Raw genomic sequence first — 24940 nt, forward strand, 5'->3', positions numbered from 1 at the left:
GTAATAAATAAATAAAACACCTTTTGGAGAAGTTTATCACGCATTAATCAATCACTGATTAAGTCTATATTATAGGTAAGGATAAGTAATTTTGATTTATGATACTTGTTGAGCTAGACCACCTCCATCTTGCTTTAATATTGTCAGTATATACCTGAACACTAAATTAATCGCTTCATCCATTTTCCAGTCTAATTCTTTAGAATAGTTCATATAAAGTAATAGTGGTGTATATCTTGGCATTTGGTCATTAACGTATCGTCTTTCACCATCACCATTCCTTCCATCCACAACAAATCATACAGCCAAATCAAATGGTCAAGTTTAAAATATATATATATATAACACAAATAACAAGCCACAAAACCAACCCCTCTCCCCCACCCCCACCAATTAAGCACCATGAAACAAAACAAATGCTTGCAACATTTAACACATGTGACAGGACAGATGGTCAATGTCTAACCTTTATCCACTGAAGATTTATCTGCTTGAGCTTATTTTCAAGTTTATCTTGCTCTTCTGGGCTTATGGGAGCACTTACAAGCACTGTTCCTCCAGTTTCATTTAATTGTTTTAGAATTCCCTGGCGCAGGGGCAACTCTTCTGCCAGTAACTGAAACAGACAAATGCAACAACGTTTAAAATGAATTACAGCACAATGCCAACTACTTTGTCTTTGCCTCTATTGATTAGTCTATCAAAATGAAGCAAGACTGGAGGCCCAGTGGTTCCTCAAATACCAAGTTTTCTACAGAGCACAGAGCTTGGTGGACTAAAACGCCCACTCCCAAGTAAATCAGCCCATCCTAGAAAGGATCAGGATACCTTATCCCTCAGAGATTTTTTTTTCAAGAGAAAAATGTTATGTAGTATGATGAGCTCTAAAACAATACTCCAAACAGTGTCAAGAGTGTAAAAACACACCTCTCAGAAATAGAACAATCTGGACAAATTTAATCATCCTCTCAGGTATTAGGTCTCCATACTATAACATACCACTGAGTAAGAAATTGCAATATCATATTAAGAGATAACTAACTTTGAGAACATACCAGGTACCAGGCACTGTGCTAAGCTCTTCACACATATGATCTCAGTTAACTTTTATACAATAATTCTGAGGTACATCCTATTATCTTCATCTTACATAGAATGAAACTGAGACAGAGAGGTTAAATCGCAGGTCCAAGGACACAAACGAAGCAAGCAACAGAGCTGCGATTCAAACTTGGCCGGGTTCATTCAAGAACCCTTAATTTTGACACCTCCACATCCCTGAATTTCTGTTACTCATTTAACATCACATTAAAAGTGCCCTTTCCCACGACCTACAAAACTACCATAGTTTTATTAACTGTCTTTTATTTATTTGTGTCATCTATAGCTGCACTGTTCAGTACGGTACCACTTGCCACATGAGGCTATTTAAATTTAAATTAATTAACAGTCATTAAAATTAAAAACTCAATTCCTCAGTCACATCAGCTACCTTTCAAGTCCTCAAAAGGCACATACAGCTAGTGGCTACTAAAACTGATAATGTACAACATAGCCATCATGACAGAAAGTTCTATCGGACAGTGCTGATCTAGATTGTCTAAGGAAAAAAGGAAATCAATGTGTATTTCTTAATAAGTGAACACCACTAAACATGTCTCTTAAATGAATTATCAATTAGATTGCTATATATAACACTCAATACATTTAGGAAAGATGAATTTTCAAGAACAGACTGCGTTTATTTTTCCATGGCATAACTGTCTTCAAATGAACTATGGATCAAAAACGTTTTATTTTTTGACTCTCAAATACCTAGTGCATTATCTGACATATAGTAGGTGCTCAATATTTGTTTATTGAACTAAGCAATATTTTTCTTTTCATACTTTATCCTCTGTTCAGGTACACATTTTTTATTTCACAGAAATAAGTAGTTGACATGGAGTCTAATTTGCATGTGCAGACCAACCGAATCAATGATAAAGAAGCAGTTCCATTTCTCTTTGATTGTGTGACCTCGTAAAATGAGGACAATAACAACCATTTTCAAAGTCTGATAAGATTAAATAAAATAGCAGATGTAAATACATCTAATACTTAGTATAAAATAGGGGATGATTAAATGTTAATTTCCCTTTTTCCCTTTTACCTTCCCTTCAAGAACTAAAGTAAAACAGATCCAAAAGAGTTTGTTTCCTAAAACTAAAACCATGAAAGTTCACCCATCTGCACAATCAAAGCATCTCACTCTGGGTGGGGACTGGTGCATAGATAAGATAGGTATAAATTTCTCCATTTATTTTTATATATTTTAAAACAATAAAACTGAATAAATAAATGTAATAGAATTAATAGATGAGTAATAAAACTTTTGAATTTTGAGATGCTGCTAAAAAAAAAAAAAAAGCATCTCAGTCAGCCAGGAGAGGTAATCAGTATTAAGCAGACAGCACAGTAGGTAGACATGATAAACCACTTGAATAAACTGGAAGTCTATTAAACCAGTATAGAAAGTGAGCCAACATCACCTCTCCAACACCACAGACAAAACAAACCAAAACAAAACATTGCTTCAGGCAAATCGAATGCCTTTAATTAAAGACTGAAGTACTGAGACTGATTTGGCAATTAAGATCTTCCCTAAGAAATGGCATTCATTTCTATAAAGATTCTCCTCAGTTTTTGAAATTATTTGGAGCTGTGGAATTCTCCATTAAGTCTAAAATTAATTTTACCTTGGTTTAAAAAGTATCACCATGTATTTTACACACACAAGCACACACACATATATATCGCATACACACTTTTTAAAAAATACATACTCACTGGGCTAAGACAAAATAAAGTTGTGAGAAAAACTAGTAAGGAACTATCAATACCCTAATGGACAGGAAATCAATGATTAAATACATTTAAAAAAATAGATTCATATACTCTTTTTTTTTTTTTCGCCCCGCCATGTGGCTTGTAGCATCTTAATTCCCTAACCAGGGCTTGAACCCAGGCCACGGTAGTGAAAGCGCAGAGTCCAAACAACTGGGCCTCATGGGAACTGCCCCTAGATTCATAAACTGTTAATACAAGTAGGCCCTGGGAGATTTTAGGAAATAAAATTACCTTGACTTCCTCAAGTTTTTCTTTCAGTTGCTGCTCATTTTCAGGTTCAAGTGGAATACTAGTAATGTTATCTGTTTCTTCCAACCATAAAACAAATTCATTTAAATCTCTTTGAAATTCTGACAAGATATCCTTTTGTTCTTCTAGCCTGGAGAAAGAAGAATAAAATTGTTATCCACAACATATTTCTCAAACTTTCTTTTTTTATTTAGGAAAACTTTAAAAAATTGCACTTTCAATAAAATAAGCCATTTTAAGATGTTAACAATATAATATTTTTAAAGAAAATTTATTCACAGAGCAATTTCAATACCTCAAAAATCTCTAAAAGGTGAGATTAAAATTGGTCAAGAAAAAAATTCTAATTTTAAAATTCCAACATTATGTTATTAAACTAGAGCAGTGTTTCTCAACCTCAGCATTACTGACATTTAGGATTAAATAACCCTTAGTTGTGAATGGGCTGTTCTGGGCATGGCAGGAAGTTTAGCAGTATCCTTGGCCTTTCCCCACTGTATGCCAGTAGCATTCCCCCCAGTTTTGACAACCAAAAATGTCTTGAGGCATAGTCAAGTATCACCTGGGGGGCAAAACTGCCCCTGGTTGAGAACAACTTCACTAGAGTAAGTATCTAAAATGAAGTTGCATGTTTTAAAATGTTTAAATAAAATATATCTTTATGGGGCTTCCCTGGTGGCGCAGTGGTTGAGAATCTGCCTGCCAATGCAGGGGACATGGGTTTGAGCCCTGGTCCAGGAAGATCCCACATGCCACAGAGCAACTAAGCCCGTGCACCACAACTGAGCCCATGTGCCACAACTACTGAAGTGTGCCCTAGAGCCCGTGCTCTGCAACAAGAGAAGCCACCGCAATGAGAAGCCCGTGCACCACAACAAAGAGTAGCCCCCGCTCACCGCAACTAGAGAAATCCCGCGTGCAGCAACGAAGACCCGACACAGCCAAAAATAAATAAATTAATTAATTAAAAAAAATATATATATCTTTATGGAAAATTGTAAGGTAAAAGTAAAAAAAAGATAATTAAATGAAAACACTAAATTACTGCATGTTAAAATGTTTTCCAAATTATGACTCATAATCCTTTGGGAGAAAAGAGGGAAACTGATTTAAAATACTTAACATATGTTGTACTAGCGGAAGTTTTTAATTATAAAAACACATACACTGTATGTTACTCAATTAGCCATAAATTTATTCTTACATATTGAATCATAACACAGCTGAGCAAAATGAGCTGCGCTTAAAATAATTTACATTTTTTTGTTTTGTTGTCTTTTGGGAACTATCTATCTCTGGTATGTAAGTTTTTAATTGAAGTATAATATACATATAGGAAAGCACACATATAACTATACAGCTCAATATAGTTTTAAAAAATGGATACACCAAATAACCAGAAAAGGAATAGAATGTTATCAGAAGCTCAGAGGCCCGCTCTTGACCCTTGCAGTCACTACCTCCAAGTGTACAGTAACCAGTCAACTTTGATTACTTTGCCTGTATGAACGTTATGTATATGGAATCATATAGTCTTTCATTCAATATAATGTTTACAATCATCATTCGGGTTGTGCGTAGTTATCTTCCTCCCTATATAGTACTAAATTGTATAAATATATAATATATCTCTGTTGGTGGACATTTGAGTCGTTTCCATTTGGGGGCTGTTAGGCTAATTTTTTTTTTTTTTTGCTTCAACTTAACACATATTCATTGAGGGCTCATTTACTTCCAGTGACTCAACTGGGCATTAGAATCAAAGATAAATGTATTATGTACCTTGCCTCGAGAATCTCACAGTGCATGAGAGGAAAGAAGCATGTAAATCTAGGACTATGACGGAATATTGTAGAGCATAAGTTATTTCGGGGGCAGGGCATAGGAGATGTCCCAGAGAAGATAATGGTCTACCTGGGTCTTGAAGCATGAAAAGAGATATTATTCACAGCCTGTGCAAAGATAGGGCATTGAGAGAACTACAGTTACACTAATTCTCCAAACCATATCTGGTTATTGGATTTGTACTGGTCTATTCTCAGTTAAGTTCTTTGCTGGGAGCTTGTCCAAAGTCTACCTGGAGCACATGAGAAGACATTCTCTTCTCTATTCTCAAAACAGTAGATCCTATAAAAACCCAAGTCATATATGGGCTCCTGTGAAAACTCAAGTCATATTATATCACCGTTGCACTCAAAACTATTCTATTGCTTCCCAATTCATTCACATAAAAAGTCAAAGTCATTACAGCTCCCTATGAGGGTCTAGGTTTGCTCTGTTCAATATACTAGACACCTTCGCATGTGGCTACTGAACACTTGAAATGATGTAAGGGGAACTGGGGTGGGCTGTAAGTGTAAAATGCACACCAGGTTTCAAAGACTTAGTACAAAAAAAATCATCTCTGTACCTTCTACTCAGTTTTGCTGTGAACCTAAAACTGCTATAAAAAAATAAAACTATTCCAGGGGAAGGGTGGGGGGGAGGGGTAGATTGGGAGTTCGGGACTGACATGTACACACCGCTGTATTTAAAATAGATAACCAACAAGGACCTTCTGTTAAAAAAAAAATATTTAGACATTCACAGAAAAACAGACAAGATGAAAAGGCAGAGGGCTATGTACCAGATGAAGGAACAAGATAAAACCGCAGAAAAACAACCAAATGAAGTGGAAATAGGCAACCCTCCAGAAAAAGAATTCAAAATAATGATAGTGAAGATGATGCAGGATCTCGGAAAAAGAATGGAGGCAAAGATCAAGAAGATGCAAGAAATCTGTAACAAAGACCTAGGAGAATTAAGGAACAAATAAACAGAGATGAACAATACACTAACTGAAATGAAAACTACACTAGAAGGAATCAATAGCAGAATAACTGAGGAAGAAGAACAGATAAGTGACCTGGAAGACAGAATGGTAGAATTCACTGCTGCAGAACAGAATAAACAAAAATGAATGAAAAGGAATGAAGACAGCCTAACAGACCTCTGGGACAACATTAAAAGCAACAACACTGGCATTATAGGGGTCCCAGAAGGAGAAGAGAGAGAGAAAGGACCTGAGAAAACACTTGAAGAGATTACAGTTGAAAATGTCCCACATGGGAAAGGAAATAGCCACCCAAGTCCAGGAAGCACAGTGAGTCCCACACAGGATAAACCCAAGGAGAAACGTGCGGAGACATAGAGTAATCAAATTGGCAAAAATTAAAGACAAAGAAAAATTACTGAAAGCAGCAAGGGAAAAATGACAAATAACACACAAGGGAACTCCCATAAGGTTAACAGCTGATTTCTCAGCAGAAACTCTACAAGCCAGAAGGGAGTGGCATGACATATTTAAAGTGATGAAAGGGAAGAACCTACAACCAAGATTACTCTACCCGGCAAGGATCTCATTCAGATTCGATGGAGAAATCAAAAGCTTTACAGATAAGCAAAAGCTAAGAGAATTCAGCACAACCAAACCAGCTCTACAACAACTGCTAAAGGAACTTCTCTAAGTGGGAACCACAAGAGAAGAAAAGGACCTACAAAAACAAATCCCAAACAATTAAGAAAATGGTAATAGGAACAAACATATCAATAATTACCTTAAACATGAATGGATTAAATGCTCCAGCCAAAAGACACAGGCTCGCTGAATGGATACAAAAACAAGACCCATATATATGCTGTCTATAAGAGACCCACTTCAGACCTAGGGACACATACAGACTGAAAGTGAGGGGATGGAAAAAGATATTCCACGCAAATGGAAATTAAAAGAAAGCTGGAGGAGCAATACTCATATCAGATAAAACAGACTTTAAAATAAAGAATGTTACAAGAGACAAGGAAGGACACTACATAATGATCAAGGGATCAATCCAAGAAGAAGATATAACAATTATAAATATATGTGCACCCAACATAGGAGCACATAAACATGTAAGGCAACTGTTAACAGCTATAAAAGAGGAAATGGACAGTAACACAATAATAGTGGGGGACTTTAACACCTCACTTACACCAATGGACAGATCATCCAAAATGAAAATTAATAAGGAAACACAAGCTTTAAATGACACAACAGACCAGATAGATTTAATTGATATTTATAGGACATTCCATCCAAAAACAGCAGATTACACTTTCTTCTCAAGTGCACACAGAACATTCTCCAGGATAGATCACATCTTGGGTGACAAATCAAGCCTCAGTAAATTTAAGAAAACTGAAATCATATCAAGCATCTTTTCTGACCACAACGCTATGAGATTAGAAATCAATTACAGGGAAAGAAATGTAAAAAACACAAACACATGGAGGCTAAACAATACGTTACTAAATAACCAAGAGATCACTGAAGAAACCAAAGAGGAAATCAAAAAATACCTACAGACAAATGACAATGAAAACACGACGATCCAAAACCTGTGGGATACAGCAAAAGCGGTTCTAAGAGGGAAGTTTATAGCTATACAAGCCTACCTCAAGAAACAAGAAAAATCTCAAATAAACAATCTAACCTTACAACTAAAGGAACTAGAGAAAGAACAAACAAAACCCAACGTTAGCAGAAGGAAAGCAAACATAAAGATCAGAGCAGAAATAAATGAAATAGAAACAAAGGAAACGATACCAAAGATCAATAAAACTAAAAGCTGGTTATTTGAGAAGATAAACAAAATTGATAAACCATTAGCCAGACTCATCAAGAGGGAGAGGACTAAAATCAGAAAAATTAGAAATGAAAAAGGAGACGTTACAAAGGACACCACAGAAATACAAAGCATCCTAAGAGACTACTATAAGCAACTTGATGCCAATAAAATGGACAACCTGGAAGAAATGGACAAATTTTTAGAAAGGTATAACCTTCAAGACTGAACCAGAAAGAAATAGAAAATATGAACAGACCAATCACAAGTAATGAAATTAAACTGTGATTAAAAATCTTCCAACAAACAAAAGTCCAGCACCAGATGGCTTCACAGGTGAATTCTATCAAACATTTAGAAAAGAGCTAACACCCATCCTTCTCAAACTCTTCCAAAAAATTGTGGAGGAAAGAACACTCCCAAGCTCATTCTATGAGGCCACCATCACCGTGATACAAAAAACAGACAAAGATACTATAAAAAAAGAAAAATACAGACCAATATCACAGATGAATACAGATGCAAAAATCCTCAACAGAATACTAGCAAACAGAATCTAACAACACATGAAAAGGATCATACACCATGATCAAGTGGGATTTATCCCAGGGATGCAAGGATTCTACAATATACGCAAATCAATCAATGTGATACACCATATTAACAAACTGAAGAATAAAAACCATACGATCATCTCAATAGATGTAGAAAAAGCTTTTAACAAAATTCAACACCCATTTATGATAAAAACTCTCCAGAAAGTGGGCACAGAGGGAACCTACCTCAATATAATAAAGGCCATATACGACAAACCCACAGCAAACATCATTCTCAATGGTGAAGAACTGAAAGCATTTCCTCTAAGATCAGGAACAAGACAAGGATGCCCACTCTCACCACTATTATTCAGCATAGTTTTGGAAGTCCTAGCCATGGCAATCAGAGAAGAAAAAGAAATAAAAGAATATAAATTGGAAAAGAAGAAGTAAAACTGTCACTGTTTGTAGATGACATGACACTGTACATATAGAATCTGAAAGATGCCACTAGAAAACTACTAGAGCTAATCAATGAATTTGGTAAAGTTGCAGGATAGAAAATTAATGCACAGAAATCTCTTGCATTCCTATACACTAATGATGAAAAATCTGAAAGAGAAATCGAGGAAACGTTCTCATTTACCATTGCAACAAAATGAATAAAATACCTAGGAATAAACATATCTAGGGAGACAAAAGACCTGTATGCAGAAAACTATAAGACAATGATGAAAAAAATTAAAGATGATACAAACAGTTGGAGAGTATACCATGTTCTTAGATTGGAAGAATCAATATTGTGAGAATGACTATACTACCCAAAGCAATCTACATATTCAACGCAATCCCTATCAAATTACCAATGGCTTTTTTTTTTTTTTTTACAGAACTAGAACAAAAAATCTTAATTTGTATGGAGACACAAAAGACCCCGAATAGCCAAAGCAGTCTTGAGGGAAAAAAAACGGAGCTGGAGGAATCAGACTCCCTGACTTCAGACTATAGCACAAAACTGCAGTAATCAAGACAATATGGTACTGGCACAAAAACAGAAATATAGATCAATGGATCAGGATAGAAAGCCCAGAGATAAACCCACGCACCTATGGTCAACTAATCTATGACAACAGAGGCAGGGATATACAATCAGAAAAGACAGTGTCTTCAATAAGTGGTGCTGGGAAAACTGGATAGCTACATGTAAAAGAAGGAAATTAGAACACTCCCTAACACCATACACAAAAATAAACTCAAAATGGATTAGAGACCTAAATGTAAGACCAGACACTATAAAACTCTTAGAGGAAAACGTGGGAAGAACACTCTTTGACATAAATCACAGCAAGATCTCTTTTGATCCACCTCCTAGAGTAATGGAAATAAAACCAGAAATAAACAAATGGGACCTAATGAAACTTCAAAGCTTTTGCAAAGCAAAGGAAACTACAAACAAGAGGAAAAGATAACCCTCAGAATGGGAGAAAATATTTGCAAACGAATCAATGGCCAAAGGATTAATCTCTAAAACATATAAACAGCTCAAGCAGCTCAATATTAAAAAAAACAAACAACCCAATCCAAAAATGCGCAGAAGACCTAAATAGTCGTTTCTCCAAAGAAGACATACAGATGGCCAAGAAGCACATGAAAAGCTGCTCAACATCATTAATTAGAGAAATGCAAATCAAAACTACAATTAGGTATCACCTCACACCAGTTAGAATGGGCATCATCAGAAAATCTACAAACAACAAATGCTGGACAGGGTGTGGAGAAAAGGGAACCCTCTTGCCCTGTTGGTGGGAATGTAAATTGATACAGCCACTATGGAGAACAGTATGGAGGTTCCTTAAAAAACTAAAAATAGAATTACTATATGACCCAGCAATGCCACTCCTGGGCATATAGCCAGAGAAAACCATAATTCAAAAGGACACATGCACCCCAATGTTCACTGCAGCAATATTTACAATAGCCAGGTCATGGAAGCAATCTGAATGCCCATCGACAGATGAATGGATAAAGAAGATGTGGTACATATATACAATGGAATATTACTCAGCCATAAGAAGGAACGAAATTGGGTCACTGTAGAGACGTGGATGAATCTAGAGACTGTCATAGAGAGTGAAGTAAGTCAGAAAGGGAAAAACAAATATCGTATATTAACGCATATATGTGGAACCTAGAAAAATGGTACAGATGAACCAGTTTGCAGGGCAGCAATTGAGATACAGGTGTAGGGAACAAACATATGGACACCAAGGGAGGAAGTGGTGGGCTGGGTCATGGTGGTGTGATGAATTGGGAGATTGGGATTGACATATATACACTAATATGTATAAAATGGATGACTAATAACCTACTGTATAAAAAATAAATAAAATTCAAAAAAATAAAACATCTCATTAGTATATTTAATATCATGTACAAGTCAACATAATATTTTTAATATACTGGGTTAAATAAAATATATTCATTTCACCTGTTTCTATCTTAAATGTGGCAATTAGAAAATTTTAAATTACATACGAGGCTCACCTTATTTTTCTATTAAAAAGCACTGATCTATAAAATCTGCTGATACCCTTTCTCTTTACTTCTCTGACCTCATTTCCATCTACTCTCCCTTCTTCTTATCTTTCTTGAGACCCACTTGCTGTGCTCCTGAAATACACAAGATGCATCCCCGCTTCTAGGCTTTTGTACTTGCTGGTTTTTTCTGCCTAGAATGACCTTCCCTCACAAATCAAACGTGGCTGGTTCCCTCACCTCCTGCAGGTCTTTCTTGATGACCCTACTTAAAATCCCACCTCTTCCCTCAAATTTCTGTTCTTTCTCCCTGGTTTATCTTTCTCTTTAGTTCTTAAAACTAACATATACTATAATTTGGTTATTTTGTATATTGTCGATCTCACACACAGGAAATTAAGCTCTCTGAGGGCAAAGATTTTGTCTGTTTTACTTACTACTGTTACCTTTTCTCCTGAAACAATGCCTGGCACAGAATAGATGCTAAATAAATAAGTGTTGCGTGAATGAATGAATTCTGCCTTCATTCTTTTCAATCTTGTGTTCCTGTTTTAAAAGAACCTTTCTCATTCTTTGCAATATTCGTTCTAAAACATGATCTAATTTACTCACCAATGTGCACTACAGTATTCCATCAAATGAAAGACACCTTCAGTTGCAAGTCATTATAGTACCATTGTAAGTACTACCAGGATGTGAGTTGGAGTGGGCAACGGTGCTGATTACATGATGACACTTATTACTTAGAGGTTTTATTTTATTAAGAAATTGTTCTTTTAGGTTTATGTATATTTTCGTCTTATGTTCCTCTTGAAGATGCATAAATATTAAATACAAGTGAAAAAATTGGTGTGGTATTCTTAAAACTTCCTCATATTTAGAGTCTGAGTCTCCTATAGCACTTTTCCCTTTAAAGTAACTGATGTCTGTCTTTTTCCCTACACAAGGTCATCTTCTGTGGTATCGAGAGTATTGGCAATGTAGCACTTCTTAACAGGGCTCTAATACAGGGCTCTAAATCACATGTGTCCTGGCCAGCAGAAATTGTAAAACCCATCCGGATTTCAGTGATATTAATGTGATAAAATGTGCCACTTAGAATGAAATTTGGTTAGTTTGCATAGCCTCCCACCACTGATGTAATGACTTAGGTTCTTTTGGCTGCTGCCAAATTGCTGGTTGTTTCAGGATTAAAAAAATATTCATAATGTAGTGACAGTTTACGGTTACCTTTAGTTTATAATTATGAATGAATATTATCATCGGCATCATCTCCTGATGCGTGAGCTTATTTTCTGTTAATAGAGTCATTAAAGGTTTGGCATTAATTTCCATGGGAACTAGTGTACGATTATATGAGTTTCTGCCAAAAACAAATACTTTGGCTCTTTCTGTAAAGTAAGGATGCCTACATCAATGTCTAATGTTGACATTAATGGTTATTGAAGTATTTGAGATTTAGGGAGGAAGGGTCAAAAGAGGAAGGCGGTGAAGTGGCTTGAGGCAGGGTTATGAAGTGGCTAGAGTGTTTTGCTTTAACCTCTAGGTGATGGAATACTCCAATTTCTTGAGTAGAGAAAGATTTATTTCATCCACTCACTCTGGCTACTCTGTGGAGAATGGATGTGGGCAAGGGAGGTATGACGAGAGCCCTGAGTTCTAAAGGGCAGGTTCAAATGGCTGCTAATCAGAGACAAAGGAGGAGCAGTCAAGAAACAATAGTGCAGCCTTGGGGGCAGGGTCCTGATTGCCCCTCAAGGGATACACATAACAATATCTTTGAGCTCTTCTGCAGAACTAAGACCCCCACCAAATGGAAGATGTTAACTACTTGATGAAGCATTCTTCATTCCAGAGAAAGGCACAGTTGGCCCATCATCACCTGACCCCAGAAGATCTCTGGATTGAAGGAACGCAGGCTCTGCAGGCACCCTGCTCCTTATCAGCAACCCCGCCCCTTGACTGTATCACTCCTCACAACCCCCACCCCTGCCCCGAGTTGGGACACACAGTTGTGAGGACATTAGCCCACTGTGGTCTCCTGGCAAAGCAATAAAGCTATTCTTTTCTACTTCACCCAAAACCCTGTCTCTGAGATTTAATTCACTGTCAGGGTACAGAGGCCGGTTTCAGCTTCAGAATCAACTATGAGACAGTTGAGACCAAGGTGACAGGCAAGGTGATAAAGTAATGAAGGTCCAAATCATGAAGCTGTAGCCAGGGACTAGGAAGACAGGATGTTTAAAATGTAGGAGATTCAACAGGACTTGTGGATAAAAGGAGAGAGATTAGCATTAGTAGCTAACAATTATTAAGCACTTTCTATATGCAGCCACTGAATCGAGTACCAAGTTGTCACATTACTATTGTGAGATGGGTACTTGTCTTTCCTCATCTACAGATGAAAGAAAATGAGGCTTAGTATTCTCCCCAAGATCAAAGAGCTAATAAGTGGTCAATCCAGCATTCAGTCCTGGGTCATCTAGGTCCAGAGTCTGTGCTCTTCACCTGTTCAACCTATTACACCTGGTCTAGGCGTGAGCCCACCTTATCTGGCTGAACAGACAGTATTTACTCCAGCTGAGAGTACATTTAATTGTATCAGATATTTAAGGGAAATTACTAGTTTCAAAAATAGAGAGATCTTGAGCTCAGGGGAGAGAGGAGGGCTGGAAATATGGAATTCAGAGTCATCAGCATTGAGTTGGAGGATAAAACATAGTAAACTAGCATTTGAACTAATAATGCACACTTCACATTTGGCATCTTCTGAGTCCATTCTTTCTTCACTTCTAGGTTAATGATAGACAATTCTCCCACCTGCTTATTTAAATTGAAAAAAAAAATAAAAGAAGAAAAAGCCCATTTCACAGTCATTCATTGATTTCCTATGCACAGGTAACCTGCAGCTCCTGCCCGTCCCCCACCCTCCCTCTTTGACATGAAAAGCCAAAGGAATGCCTCGGGTGTTCCTCTGGCCCCTGCAAAGGCTACACAGATTTGTGAAGGAGTTCTTCAGCTCAACAAATATTCAGCTGAAGGAGAACACGGTTTTCCCTTCCTGCAGTCTTCATACTGTTTTTTTTAGTGATTATCCTGAGGCCCCTACCTTTGACTTCAGAGAGATGTAAGGGGTGATGTAAGGTGGGTAGCCACCCCCACCATAGACACTGCACTCCCCACAAAGCTAACTACCCCATCTCACCTGAGTCCTCTTAACATTGATCTGGACAGGGGGTACCGAGGAGGTTGGAAATCACTGACAGTAGACGTAATACTACTGCTACTTCTCAGCAAACCTTAGGGGGAAGTGGCTGGTCTCAACTGCTGGCAGCTTGCTTTAGAATGTGGGATAGCACCGTTTTTCCTCAGACTCTGGACTGAGAAGCAATTCTGGAAGAGGAACAATCCCACTATAGACATATTTTATTCGTTTAGCAGTTCTAAGCCAGTTCAAATCCTTGGGTCTAGGTTTCAAGGGTATTTGTCAGTCTACCTCATCTTTCTCTGTGTTCTACTCTCTTTGCAAACCTTTGTCTCCTTTAGTATTTGACTCTAGATCATCTTGCATGGTGTCCCATATACTGAGAGCAACCTTATTTCTATCAATCTTCCTCATCTTAGTTAAGTAAAACCGTGTTAAAATCCAACTACACTTGTAAAACCTAGACAGATGGGTGAGACTTTTCTCAACCTTCATCTAGAAACTGATAATTTCAGGGAAGAAAAAAATCCAAAACCAAACAAATAAAAGCTTGAAGAGCAGGAAAGAGTAATATCAAACCAAAAATAGAAAAATTCCAAACGTAGAATAAAACTCTAAAAGCAAATACCTCTACCTCCACTTCAAACATATCTCAAATTAATTACCTGCATATTTTTTCCTTTCAAAAATATCCAGCCAAGAATAAGAGTGGAGATATACTTATTCATTGTAATTAAGATTTATATATTTAATTGGGATCAAACTCTATACAAACATTGCATACCTAGTCATTTAATATGCTACTGTATTTCCTTAGGTCATTATTTATTATTTGAAAAATTGATTTTTAAGATCTGAGTAATAAGCCATATATAAGTACACCATATTTTACCATTGTTCTGTTACTTCGCATTTAGTTTGGTTCCAATTTTTCATTATAATAAATAACCCTATAACAAATACATTTGTTTATGTGCTTTGGCTCATCTATCTGCTAATTTCCGTAGAATAAGGAAGAAAAGCTAACAATGAGAATACTAAGAATTTAGATACACATTGCTATATTTCTTTGCAATGCTGGTACTAAGAATACATATACACTTCCACCAACAATTATAAAGTATAAATTAAAAAAAGTTATAAAATATGAAAGTCAACAGATTTATCACTACCGAGCATTAAAATTTATATACTTGATAAAAGAAAAATAGTTTGTCATGGTTTTTTTACATTTCATATTAATAGAAAAATTAAACAGTTTTGTATACATGTGTATATTTGTCATTTGTTTCTACTGTCAGTCATCTGCTGTGTCTGTTGCCCATTTTGCCTCAGTGTTTTCTTATTTGTTTGTAAGGGCTCTTTTCACATTATCTTAAAAATATATTTATTGAGAATATTTTTATAGCTTCCCTTTTACCTTCTTTAAAAATATTTTTTCTTCTTTCTAAATAAAATTTTTTCAATTTCTTTCATTGATACTACTCTGAAAATTGTGACCACCCCACAATTGTTTAGATATTTGCCTTTATTCTGGATCCTTATACGTTCATTAAAAAAAAACAAAAACCAACCAAACCAAAAAATCTAACTGGGTACTCCCCTAGTGGTGCAGTGGTTAAGAATCCACCTGCCAATGCAGGGGCGTGGGTTCCATCCCTGGTCCGGGAGCATCCCACATGCCGCAGAGCAACTAAGCCCGTGCGCCACAACTACTGAGCCTGTGCTCTAGAGCCCACGTGCCGAAACTGCTGAGCCCACGTGCTGCAACGACTGAAGCCTGCACGCCTGGAGTCTGTGCTCTGCAACAAGAGAAGCCACCACAATGACAAGCCCGCGCACCACAACCAAGAGTAGCTCCCTCTCGCTGAAACTAGAAAAAGCCCGTGTGCAGCAACGAAGACCCAATGCAGCCATAAATAAATAAATAAATATTTAAAAAACTAACTGCTTAATCCATTTTAAATTTATATAGTTGAGTTTCTGACCTTGAAGGGTATTTTTTCCCAGGCACAATCTATTCTCTACTGATTTGTGGTGATTTCTTCATTATATTTTGTGTTTTACATGCAATAAGGTTCTTTTTGCAGATATACCACAGATTTTTGTGACAGCAATACACTACTTCAACCATTGCAGCTTGAAAGTATGTCTAATTCCTGGTAGGTTAAACCCCTCTCTTACCTTAGCTATTCTAATTTATGTACCACGAAGTATCATTTGGTCAAATTACAAAATAAATCTCATTGGGGACTTTGGTAGGGATTCCATTAAATCAATAAATTAATTTGTGTAGAACTACTGTCTTTCCAGCATAAATCTGCTCAATTTTCTATGTTTACAGTGTATTTGGACACTGAGAGTATCTGGGACTCATCTGTGCACTATAAATAATTAAGTATGTTTTCTAATTAACCTTCAGCATCAGTTTGAAAGGCAGTGACTTGCATATGATTTTATGGATATTAACTGTATACTAATTTGGAAAAGTCTTAAGAACTCCCAGATAGAATAAATCATCACTTAAAAAGTAAAAGCTTTGGCTAAGCTATTTGCTATAATCTTTCTTTTCACACAATGTTTGTAGAAAACTTTTTGTTGATGATTTAATTTCTTAAAGAGTACAGCATCTTCTTTTTAAATATGAAAACATTTGGTAGTCATTTCTTGTCTAGGTTTTTTATACTTTGAAATATAAAAAAAGATGGCGCGCAAATCCCACCGGGACCCTGTTATAATCTGCTCTTTCAAGTGCATGTGTTTTCTGAAATTTCAAAAGCCTTGGTTTGAAGTTTTAAAAGCTGCAATTTGAATTTATGTATTCAGATGACTGCAGAAAAGCTAAGGAACGCGGTTTGCATTTCCAGGCTTGTCTCGACAGAACGGTTTAAACGTGCTTTATATTGGCATTCATCACATGAAGTGTTATTTCTTTGTTTACCTACTCGCTTAATGCTTATGGTAGGATTTATTCAGGCATGTGGTAATAATAATAATGAATGGGATATTTAACATCACCCATCTGCAATTAAGTGCTAAATATTTTACTTTTAGAGGCATTTCAATACATTTAGCTACTTTTTTTTTTTTAAAGAATGGCTTCTGTTTGAAATATTGGCTCTGTAGCCATTTACATTATAAATGCTCTTAATGCAATTGAAGGAAGCACATATTATGATGGGGAGAGATTTGCATACTCAGAAAGGAAGAGTTACCCATGTGTTGCTAAATTCAATGAATTTAACATTAATTCTAAATGAACATTTTCCGTGGGGCTGCTCTTACGGTAAGAGGTAAAGACTGCCAAATCACGTGACATGATTTTAGAAGAGGAGGGTCTACCTAGTGTTTCAGGCCAAATGCTAGGTATTTTCACATTTGAATCTCTTTTAACACTCAATACATCATGTGTATTATCTCCCTAATATTCCCAATGAAGAAATTGAAGCCCAGAGATTTATATACCATATATATCCAAGTATAACGTGACTCTCTATCCTATTTTCCAAATGAGAAGTTCCTAAGTTTCTGATCAAATGTAACATAGAAACTTTGGAAAACGTAGATAGAATCATCACCCATCTACATATAATGCTTAATTCAATAATTTGATGGTGCATACTAATTTAAAATCATATAACATATTACATTAGAAAGACCACTAATTTAAAATTATATAACGTTAGAAAGATCACACTTCCCCATTCATAGTTTATACAACAATCGTGGCAACATTCTTCACACGCATCTTCAACACTGGATCTGTCATTCTGAGGGATGCACTTTTTGAGTTATCTAATTCAGTTTTCTAAACAGTGTCATCTTCACTTACACCCATGTGGCTTGAGGTACAGTACTGCTGAAGCCACGTGTAATGTTCTACTGGAAATTTTATTCCAAGCCACAAACACACATTTACGTACAGAAGACAGTTTTATGTTATGTAAAGACAGTTTTTCTTTTCTCTGTGCCATATGTCCATGAGCTACACGAGGCAACCACTTACTGAGTGGCTTTTAAAATAATCTTTCCGGAGTTTGTTTACAATGGCATTCAACTCATGAAATTGTGATGTCATACCACCAAAGTTAATCACTACTTCTGTTAAACTTGTTTTCTTCCTGTATCAAGTGACTGCTACAAGCCACCAAAATAAGCACAAACTGAGATTATGCCAATATGTCTTTCCCAGACAGTACTTTGTTGTTTTGTGCAAAATAAAACAAGTGAGTGTCTTATAATTTGAGAAACTCTAGAAAGATTCAAATATAAAGGTGTCTCTTAAGGAAAAAAAAACATTCAGGCTTAGGCACACATAGTAACTTCTCCAAGTCATACTGTCTAGAGGGCACTGTTAGCACCAGAACCCAGGCATCGACTCGATTTTTAAACCAACACACCTCCCAAATCTGGTTAGTACACAAGTCACACAATCAGACATTCATTCATTTTGCCTAGTTTGTTCTTTATAAAAATGAAGTGCAACTGAGAGGCATAACATATCAAGGTTCCTCAGGCATTTACTCCTCAATATTAAGGAAAACATTAGCAACTTGTGGGTAGATGTGAAGAATGAAAAGGGAAATCATGGAGCTTAGCAGTGAGAGTTCCTGAAAGGAAAAAAAAAAAGTTCAAACCTAAGCCCTGAAAGTTATTAGTTGAGTGTGTGAACCTGGGCAAGTTACTTAACCTCTATAGGCCTCCATTTCCTCATCTTAAAATGGGGACAATAAACACTTCATATTGTGGTTGTTTGGATTAAATTTGCTTTCAGAAACTCCAGTTTTAGCCTACTGCTTTCACTAATGGTATTCAACAAATGATAGAGAAAATATAAAAAGTTTTGTCTTTTTTTTTGTTTAAAAGGGAGACTCTGGATACTGAACTGCTATTTCTATCTCAGAATTTTGCCTAAGCCAACATACTTATATACATAAAAGTATTTATAAAGCATGTATGAGGAGGACTCATATAAAGCATTATCAGGAGGACTATGTGAAATTGAGCTTTTTGATGAGCCAGTTGACAGCTCTATTTCTTTCTTCTGACAAGCTTCCTTGACTAATTTTTTTGGGGAAAGACAATTAGAGTCAAAATGCTAATCTACGAGTAAATGTGCCACCAGATGAGACTACATCTAGGCAAGGTAAACGTATGGTTACAATGCAACAAAACACCTTTCAAAGGTCTACTAGTGTCCAATGATATGGCGGTGACTGTAGGTAACAATCTTTGCCCTGATGAAGCTTACATTCCAGACAATAAACAAGATAAAGAAGTGAAAAATATCGATTGTGGCAAAGCGGTAAGTGCTACAGAGGGAAAAAATGAAGCTGGAAGAAAGGGAATATTGAGTGGAGCTGGAGGGTGGCTGCAGTTTTGTAAAGGGTGATCAGAGGAGGCTTCATTGAGAAGGGGTTTTTGAGTAAAATCGTAATGGTAGAGACTGGCTGGCTGCCCATTAAAAGACTTTATTCTCTTCTTTTAACTATGAAGCTAGTTGTCATGTCACATTCTCTCTGGCCATTAGGTGTGACTACATAACTGAATTCTAGCCAATGGAATAGACACAAAAGTGATTCTCACCGATTCCAGGCCTGGCTCTTAACCTCACCACCCCGACATAGATGATATTCCTTGTTCTTTCTCTTTCTAATGTAGAAAAGCATAGGGATTTTGAAAGCCACATGTTAAAAATGTCAGCGCTACAAAATCAAGGTAGACTGGGTCCCTGATTCACAATTTAGAGGGGAGCTGCTCGCCTGCTGATCAGAAGCAACTTTTTGAAGTTTGCATGAGTGAGACGTTTCTATAGTGGTAAGCCACTGAAATGCGGGGCTTCTACTTTAACATCAGCTTGAATAAAGTTAGGTAATAAAGGAGGTGAGGGATCAATCCATTCAAATATTGGGGAGAAAACACTCTAAGCAAAGGAAAACAAGTACAAAGATTCCGAGGCAGGAGTGTGGTTAGAACGTTCCAAAAACAACAAAGAAGTGCGAAAAAATGTTTGGAATGGAATGACAGAGGGGAGACTAGCAGGAGATGAAGTAAAACAAGCCAAATCTTACGAGATTCTACCGAGAATCCCAAGGCTTTCATAATTCATATTCTCTATCAAATTCAGTTCTCAGATAAAAAGAAATTCTAGAATAACCTTTTTGGGGATCTCAGGTTGAACTCTTCTCCAATCCTACTTTAATAGGTCCAAATGACTAACTGAATCCCAGCACTTCTTCCATATTTTTGTTGTGTGCTGTCTACAGAGGTGCTGGAATAGATTTCTGAAAACACTGCGGATGCTTTGGACTGTCATCTATCAGAGGCAGAGTAACACAATTTATCGGTAAAGCCTGTAACAAAGCCATTACCATCTGATGAAAGATGCAATGAAGAGTGAATGACCTTAGTTTTTCTGCTTTCAGTCATGGCTAGGTTCTCCCCTTCCCAGACATTCAAAACACCACCATCTTCCCTTCCAAGATGGCTCCTCTGTCAATGTCCATGGATGGCTCTGCCAGCTCCCAGTCTCTCAAAACAGAAATGAGAGGCATCCTTGATTCTTTCCTCTCCCTCACACCCAGAGTGTATCAATAATTGTCCTCATAATTCCACTTGAGATGTCTCTCTTGAGTATTCCCACTTTCCTCCATACTCCCTGCTACTGTCTCCCCCTCCCATCCTCTCTCACTGGTTACTGAGGCTATTTCCTAATTGGTTTCTGCCTCCCACCTTGTCATCTTATCCATTCTTAACACTTCAGAATGAATAATATTTCTAAAATAAGTCTCTGATCATACTCTCACACCTTCAATAACTCCCTAGTGCCAATGGGATAAAATCCAACTTTTTAAATGTGGATCAAAAACCTCTTTATGATCTGATCTCTACTTACTTCTCTTTCTTCATCTTTCTTTGCATTGCACAATCCACTGAACAACTTAATCTTCTTTGCAATCTAGTACCACATCCATGTCAGGACTCAGCACACTCTGTCCCATCCTTCTGGGATACCCTTCCCATTGTCCTGATCTATGTAGCTTCTAGTTACCTCTTCAATCTCAGGTTAGCCATTACCTCCTCTATGAAGCTTTCCTCAATTAATTAGCAACCTACTCCTAATCAAGCCTAAGTTATGGGCCCTGTTATGTAGTCCCATAGCTCCTCATAATTTTTCTAGCACAGGGTATAATATAATCTCCTATGTTTGTCAATATACAGCAAGTACCATAAGGACAGGTACTCTATTGTGATCACACTCTATTCTCATTACCTACTGTATAGTATTTGTTCAACTCTTAAATTCACAGTCTCAGAATGATACCATCTCAATTGTGTGTCTGAGAGAGGTAACATTATTCCCATTATTCTTCGGAGATTTTACGTGAAAAACAAAGTGTGTGTTATGGAAGGCAAGTTCTGTGTAAAATTAACTAAATTAAATTGGAGGAAGCTACATACAAGGAGTTTCAAAACTATGGACCATGAGCCAAATCCTGCCTGTCACCGGTTTTTGAAAATAAATTTTTATTGGAACATAGCCACGCCCATTCATTTACATATTGTCTATGACTGCATTCGTACTATGACAGCAGAGTTGAGTAGCTGCAACAGAGACTGAATGGTTGACAAAGCCAAAAGCATTTACTATCCAGCACTTTACTGAAGTTTGATGATATGTGCTATATATTAAACCCCTTTATTAGACACATACTAGGGAATTAAAGATATGAAAATTCTGACATAAGAAAAATCTGTATAATCTTTTTAACCTAGTTATACGTGGATCATGAAAATCTGTATGACGATTTAAACCATTCAAACTCCTTCACCCTTTGAAATAATTATTAACACCTTACACAGTTATTATTTCACAGGATACGACATGAGAATGGCTAATAGGAAAACTAGGCATTGCACCTAATTATAAATATTTATTCTGTTTAAAATTTAAAGTTTGCCAGTATGACAGGCTATGTTTACTTAGCTTTGAATCAAACATGGAAAATACTTAGTAAAAAAAAAAAAAGACTGAGGTTTTTGCCTCTTTCTCTTCTTCTTTGCTTTTACGTTATTCAAGTTTCTTTCCTTATTTTTCTTTCTTCCTAATCTAACTTTTTCTCTTCTTTTGTAATTTCATATCTTTTTTTGTTAGTCTTTTTCTGTAGGTTTTATGCTGACTTGTATTTCTGTGGCTGTATTTTGAATTCCTCAGTGCAAACTCATATTTGCACCCCCAGCAAAATGTCATTTATTGTCAGTACTATGTACATTTCCCCTGGATATAAACACATTATACAGATAAGGAAAACCAAAGTTCCTTTGAGAGACAAAGGATATATTTTGCTCGCTACTTTCATGCTGGAAAAGAAAGGGCTAATGGTATTTCCATTTGATTTATTTAAAATCTGCACACAACTCCAGGTAAGTTCTTCAGAAATGCACGTTACTATTCTTTAAAAAATACAGCCACAGGAGGTACAAGAATAGTTTTATTTCCTCAAACAGCAGTTCCTCAAGTGTGGGTCTGGTCACCCCTGGGGATCCTTGAGATACTTTCAGGGGGTTTGTGAGGTCAAAACTATTTCATAATGATACTGAGAGATTTGCCATTTTCTCTCTCATTCTCTTATGAGTTTTCCAGAGGCTATGTCATGGGTGACATGGTAACAAACTGAATGCAGAAAAAGATATAAGAATCAGCTCTCTTCTCTTTAGCTAAAAATTAAAGAGATTTTTAAGAATATAAAACAATGTCATCATTCTCTCAATCTTTTGCTGTGGAAAATAGTTATCTTTCATAAAACATTTATAGTAACATAAAGTGGGGTTATTGATATTTTAACTGAATTAATAAATGAATACTTTAAACATTTCTCAGTTTTAATGTCAAACATGGTAACCCACATAAACAAAAGTGTTTTGGAGTCTTGATTATTTCTAAGAGTATAAAGGGGTCCCAAGACCAACAAGTTTGACAACCATTGCTGTAGAAGAACTGAATAACCAAAGTTTAAGTACCATACAAGATAAGTGATGAGATTATTTTCTGGAGAAGAGAAATATCTCCTGTCACTGGGGATAAATAATGACAGCTTATCACGCATACCAAGAGTTCACCATCATAAAAAAGACCTCAGACAGGTAAATAACAAAATATGAAATGAAAATTAAAACAATCCATTATGTATGAAGAACTTTACCACCAACCACTATGGTCAGAGTCTAGAAATCTGCCAGTGAATTTATAAGAGACAGATGAAGGTGAATAATGTAGGCCAAGCACCATGAGGGCCAATTTTTAGAATTAATGAACTGCCTAAATAAATAAATAAATATATATATATATATATTGCTCACTTTGAGATTATAATGCACTCAGGCAAGTTGGCCTGTCATTACTTTAATGTTTTTTCACCAAAAAATATTTGAGTGTCTACAACATACCAGACATTGTTTGTCCTACATGATGGGGTGGTTACAAAATGTTGACAGGCTAATAGGAGATGCAGACATGTACATGTGTTTTTTTAAATGTGATAAGCATTGAAGTGTAGCTATGACTTCAGCAAATATTTATTACGTGTCTACTAAGTGCTGGACACTGTACTAGGTGGTAGATATTCAGTGGTAAACAACATAGACACAGTCCTTACCCATATGGAGCTTATAGTATGATGGGTAATACAGACTTAAGCCAATGATCATACAAAAGTATATCAATGAAAACCATGATACAAGTATGAAGAAAAAATTTAAAATTATGAGACTATTCTTTTATTTATGAACTTTCAATTAAGAACTTTCATAGATATGCTGCAGCTAAAGGCAAAGGCACATCAAATTCTACTTCCCACAAGGAGATAGTGTCAGTGGTCACAGTTATTTCACTTTTGGATAACGTCTTATTTTAGAGTAAGATATGTTTCCTCTGTTTGTATGTAAATATTTTGAAGGATTTTATAAACATTATTAACTTTATTACAGGTGATGAGTGTAAAAGCAGAGAGAAACTGGTCAAAGTTCTGGGAAAACATAGAGAAGAAGCAATTATTATCATAATCATTCTCCTCCACCTCCTCCTTCTCCTCCTCCTCCAAGACCCTTAACATTTAGAATTTTCTCGGAAAACCTAAGTGAACATCTACTGGCTTTTAGAATGGAGGCATGTGGTCTAAGAACAACTGTACTTGGAAACAGTAGTTTGGAATATAATCTGTTCCTAAGGAGAACAGGCGTGGATCTTATCTAGAGTCAGGGGGATGTGGTGGTTCTAAGAGTGAGTCCTTCTGAGTAAGGGACATTGAAGCTGAACCCTGAAATATGTATAAGTATGACTAGATGAGGCATTAAGTGGATAGGTTCCACACAGAGGAATCATCTTCTTGCAAGGCAGAAAATACACCAAGATTCAGAAGAACTGAAAGTAGACCAGTGTGCTTAAAGTGTGGTAAACAAGGTGGAGAGTGGCAGGAGATGAGGCTAGAGGGATGGGCAGAGGCCAGGAGGCCATGGTAGGACTCAGAATTTTTCTTAAGTGCAATGGTAAACCATCTACTAAGGGTCCTAGGAACTCAAATGGAGGAATGACCTCTCAGGAGCCTAGGAAATATATTTATTAGATGAAAAAGGCAGTAAAAACACTGTAGAAAGAGGAGCAGCATGGACAAAGGCATGACAACGTAAAACTTCACGGCCTATTTAATGTTTACATAGTGAAGGCATGCGGAAGGGGATTGGCAAGAGAAAGTACTAGAAAGGTAGGTTTGGGTCAGATTTTGAAGAGCTCTACAGGCTTGCTAAGGTTATACATCCCCTCTGAAGTGGCAGAGAACCATTAAAGATTTATAAGCAGAGGTATAACATGCTTCTGCTTGTAG

The 24940-nt window shown here is 36.5% G+C and overlaps 1 protein-coding gene across 3 annotated transcripts in view; it reads right to left on the reverse strand.

Moving 5' to 3' along the window:
• Positions 1 to 24940, reverse strand: part of DMD (dystrophin) — a 2124682-nt gene that overhangs the window by 826114 nt on the left and 1273628 nt on the right. For all 3 annotated transcript variants that reach the window (XM_060001925.1, XM_060001919.1, XM_060001920.1), the window contains 2 exons: positions 3121 to 3268; positions 467 to 616 (listed from right to left, as the gene is read on the reverse strand). In XM_060001925.1, coding sequence (XP_059857908.1) covers positions 467 to 616; positions 3121 to 3268 — 298 coding nt within the window. The remainder of the gene's footprint in view (positions 1 to 466; positions 617 to 3120; positions 3269 to 24940) is intronic.

Source organism: Delphinus delphis, chromosome X (assembly GCF_949987515.2).
Source record: "Delphinus delphis chromosome X, mDelDel1.2, whole genome shotgun sequence".
NCBI lineage: Eukaryota > Metazoa > Chordata > Mammalia > Artiodactyla > Delphinidae > Delphinus > Delphinus delphis.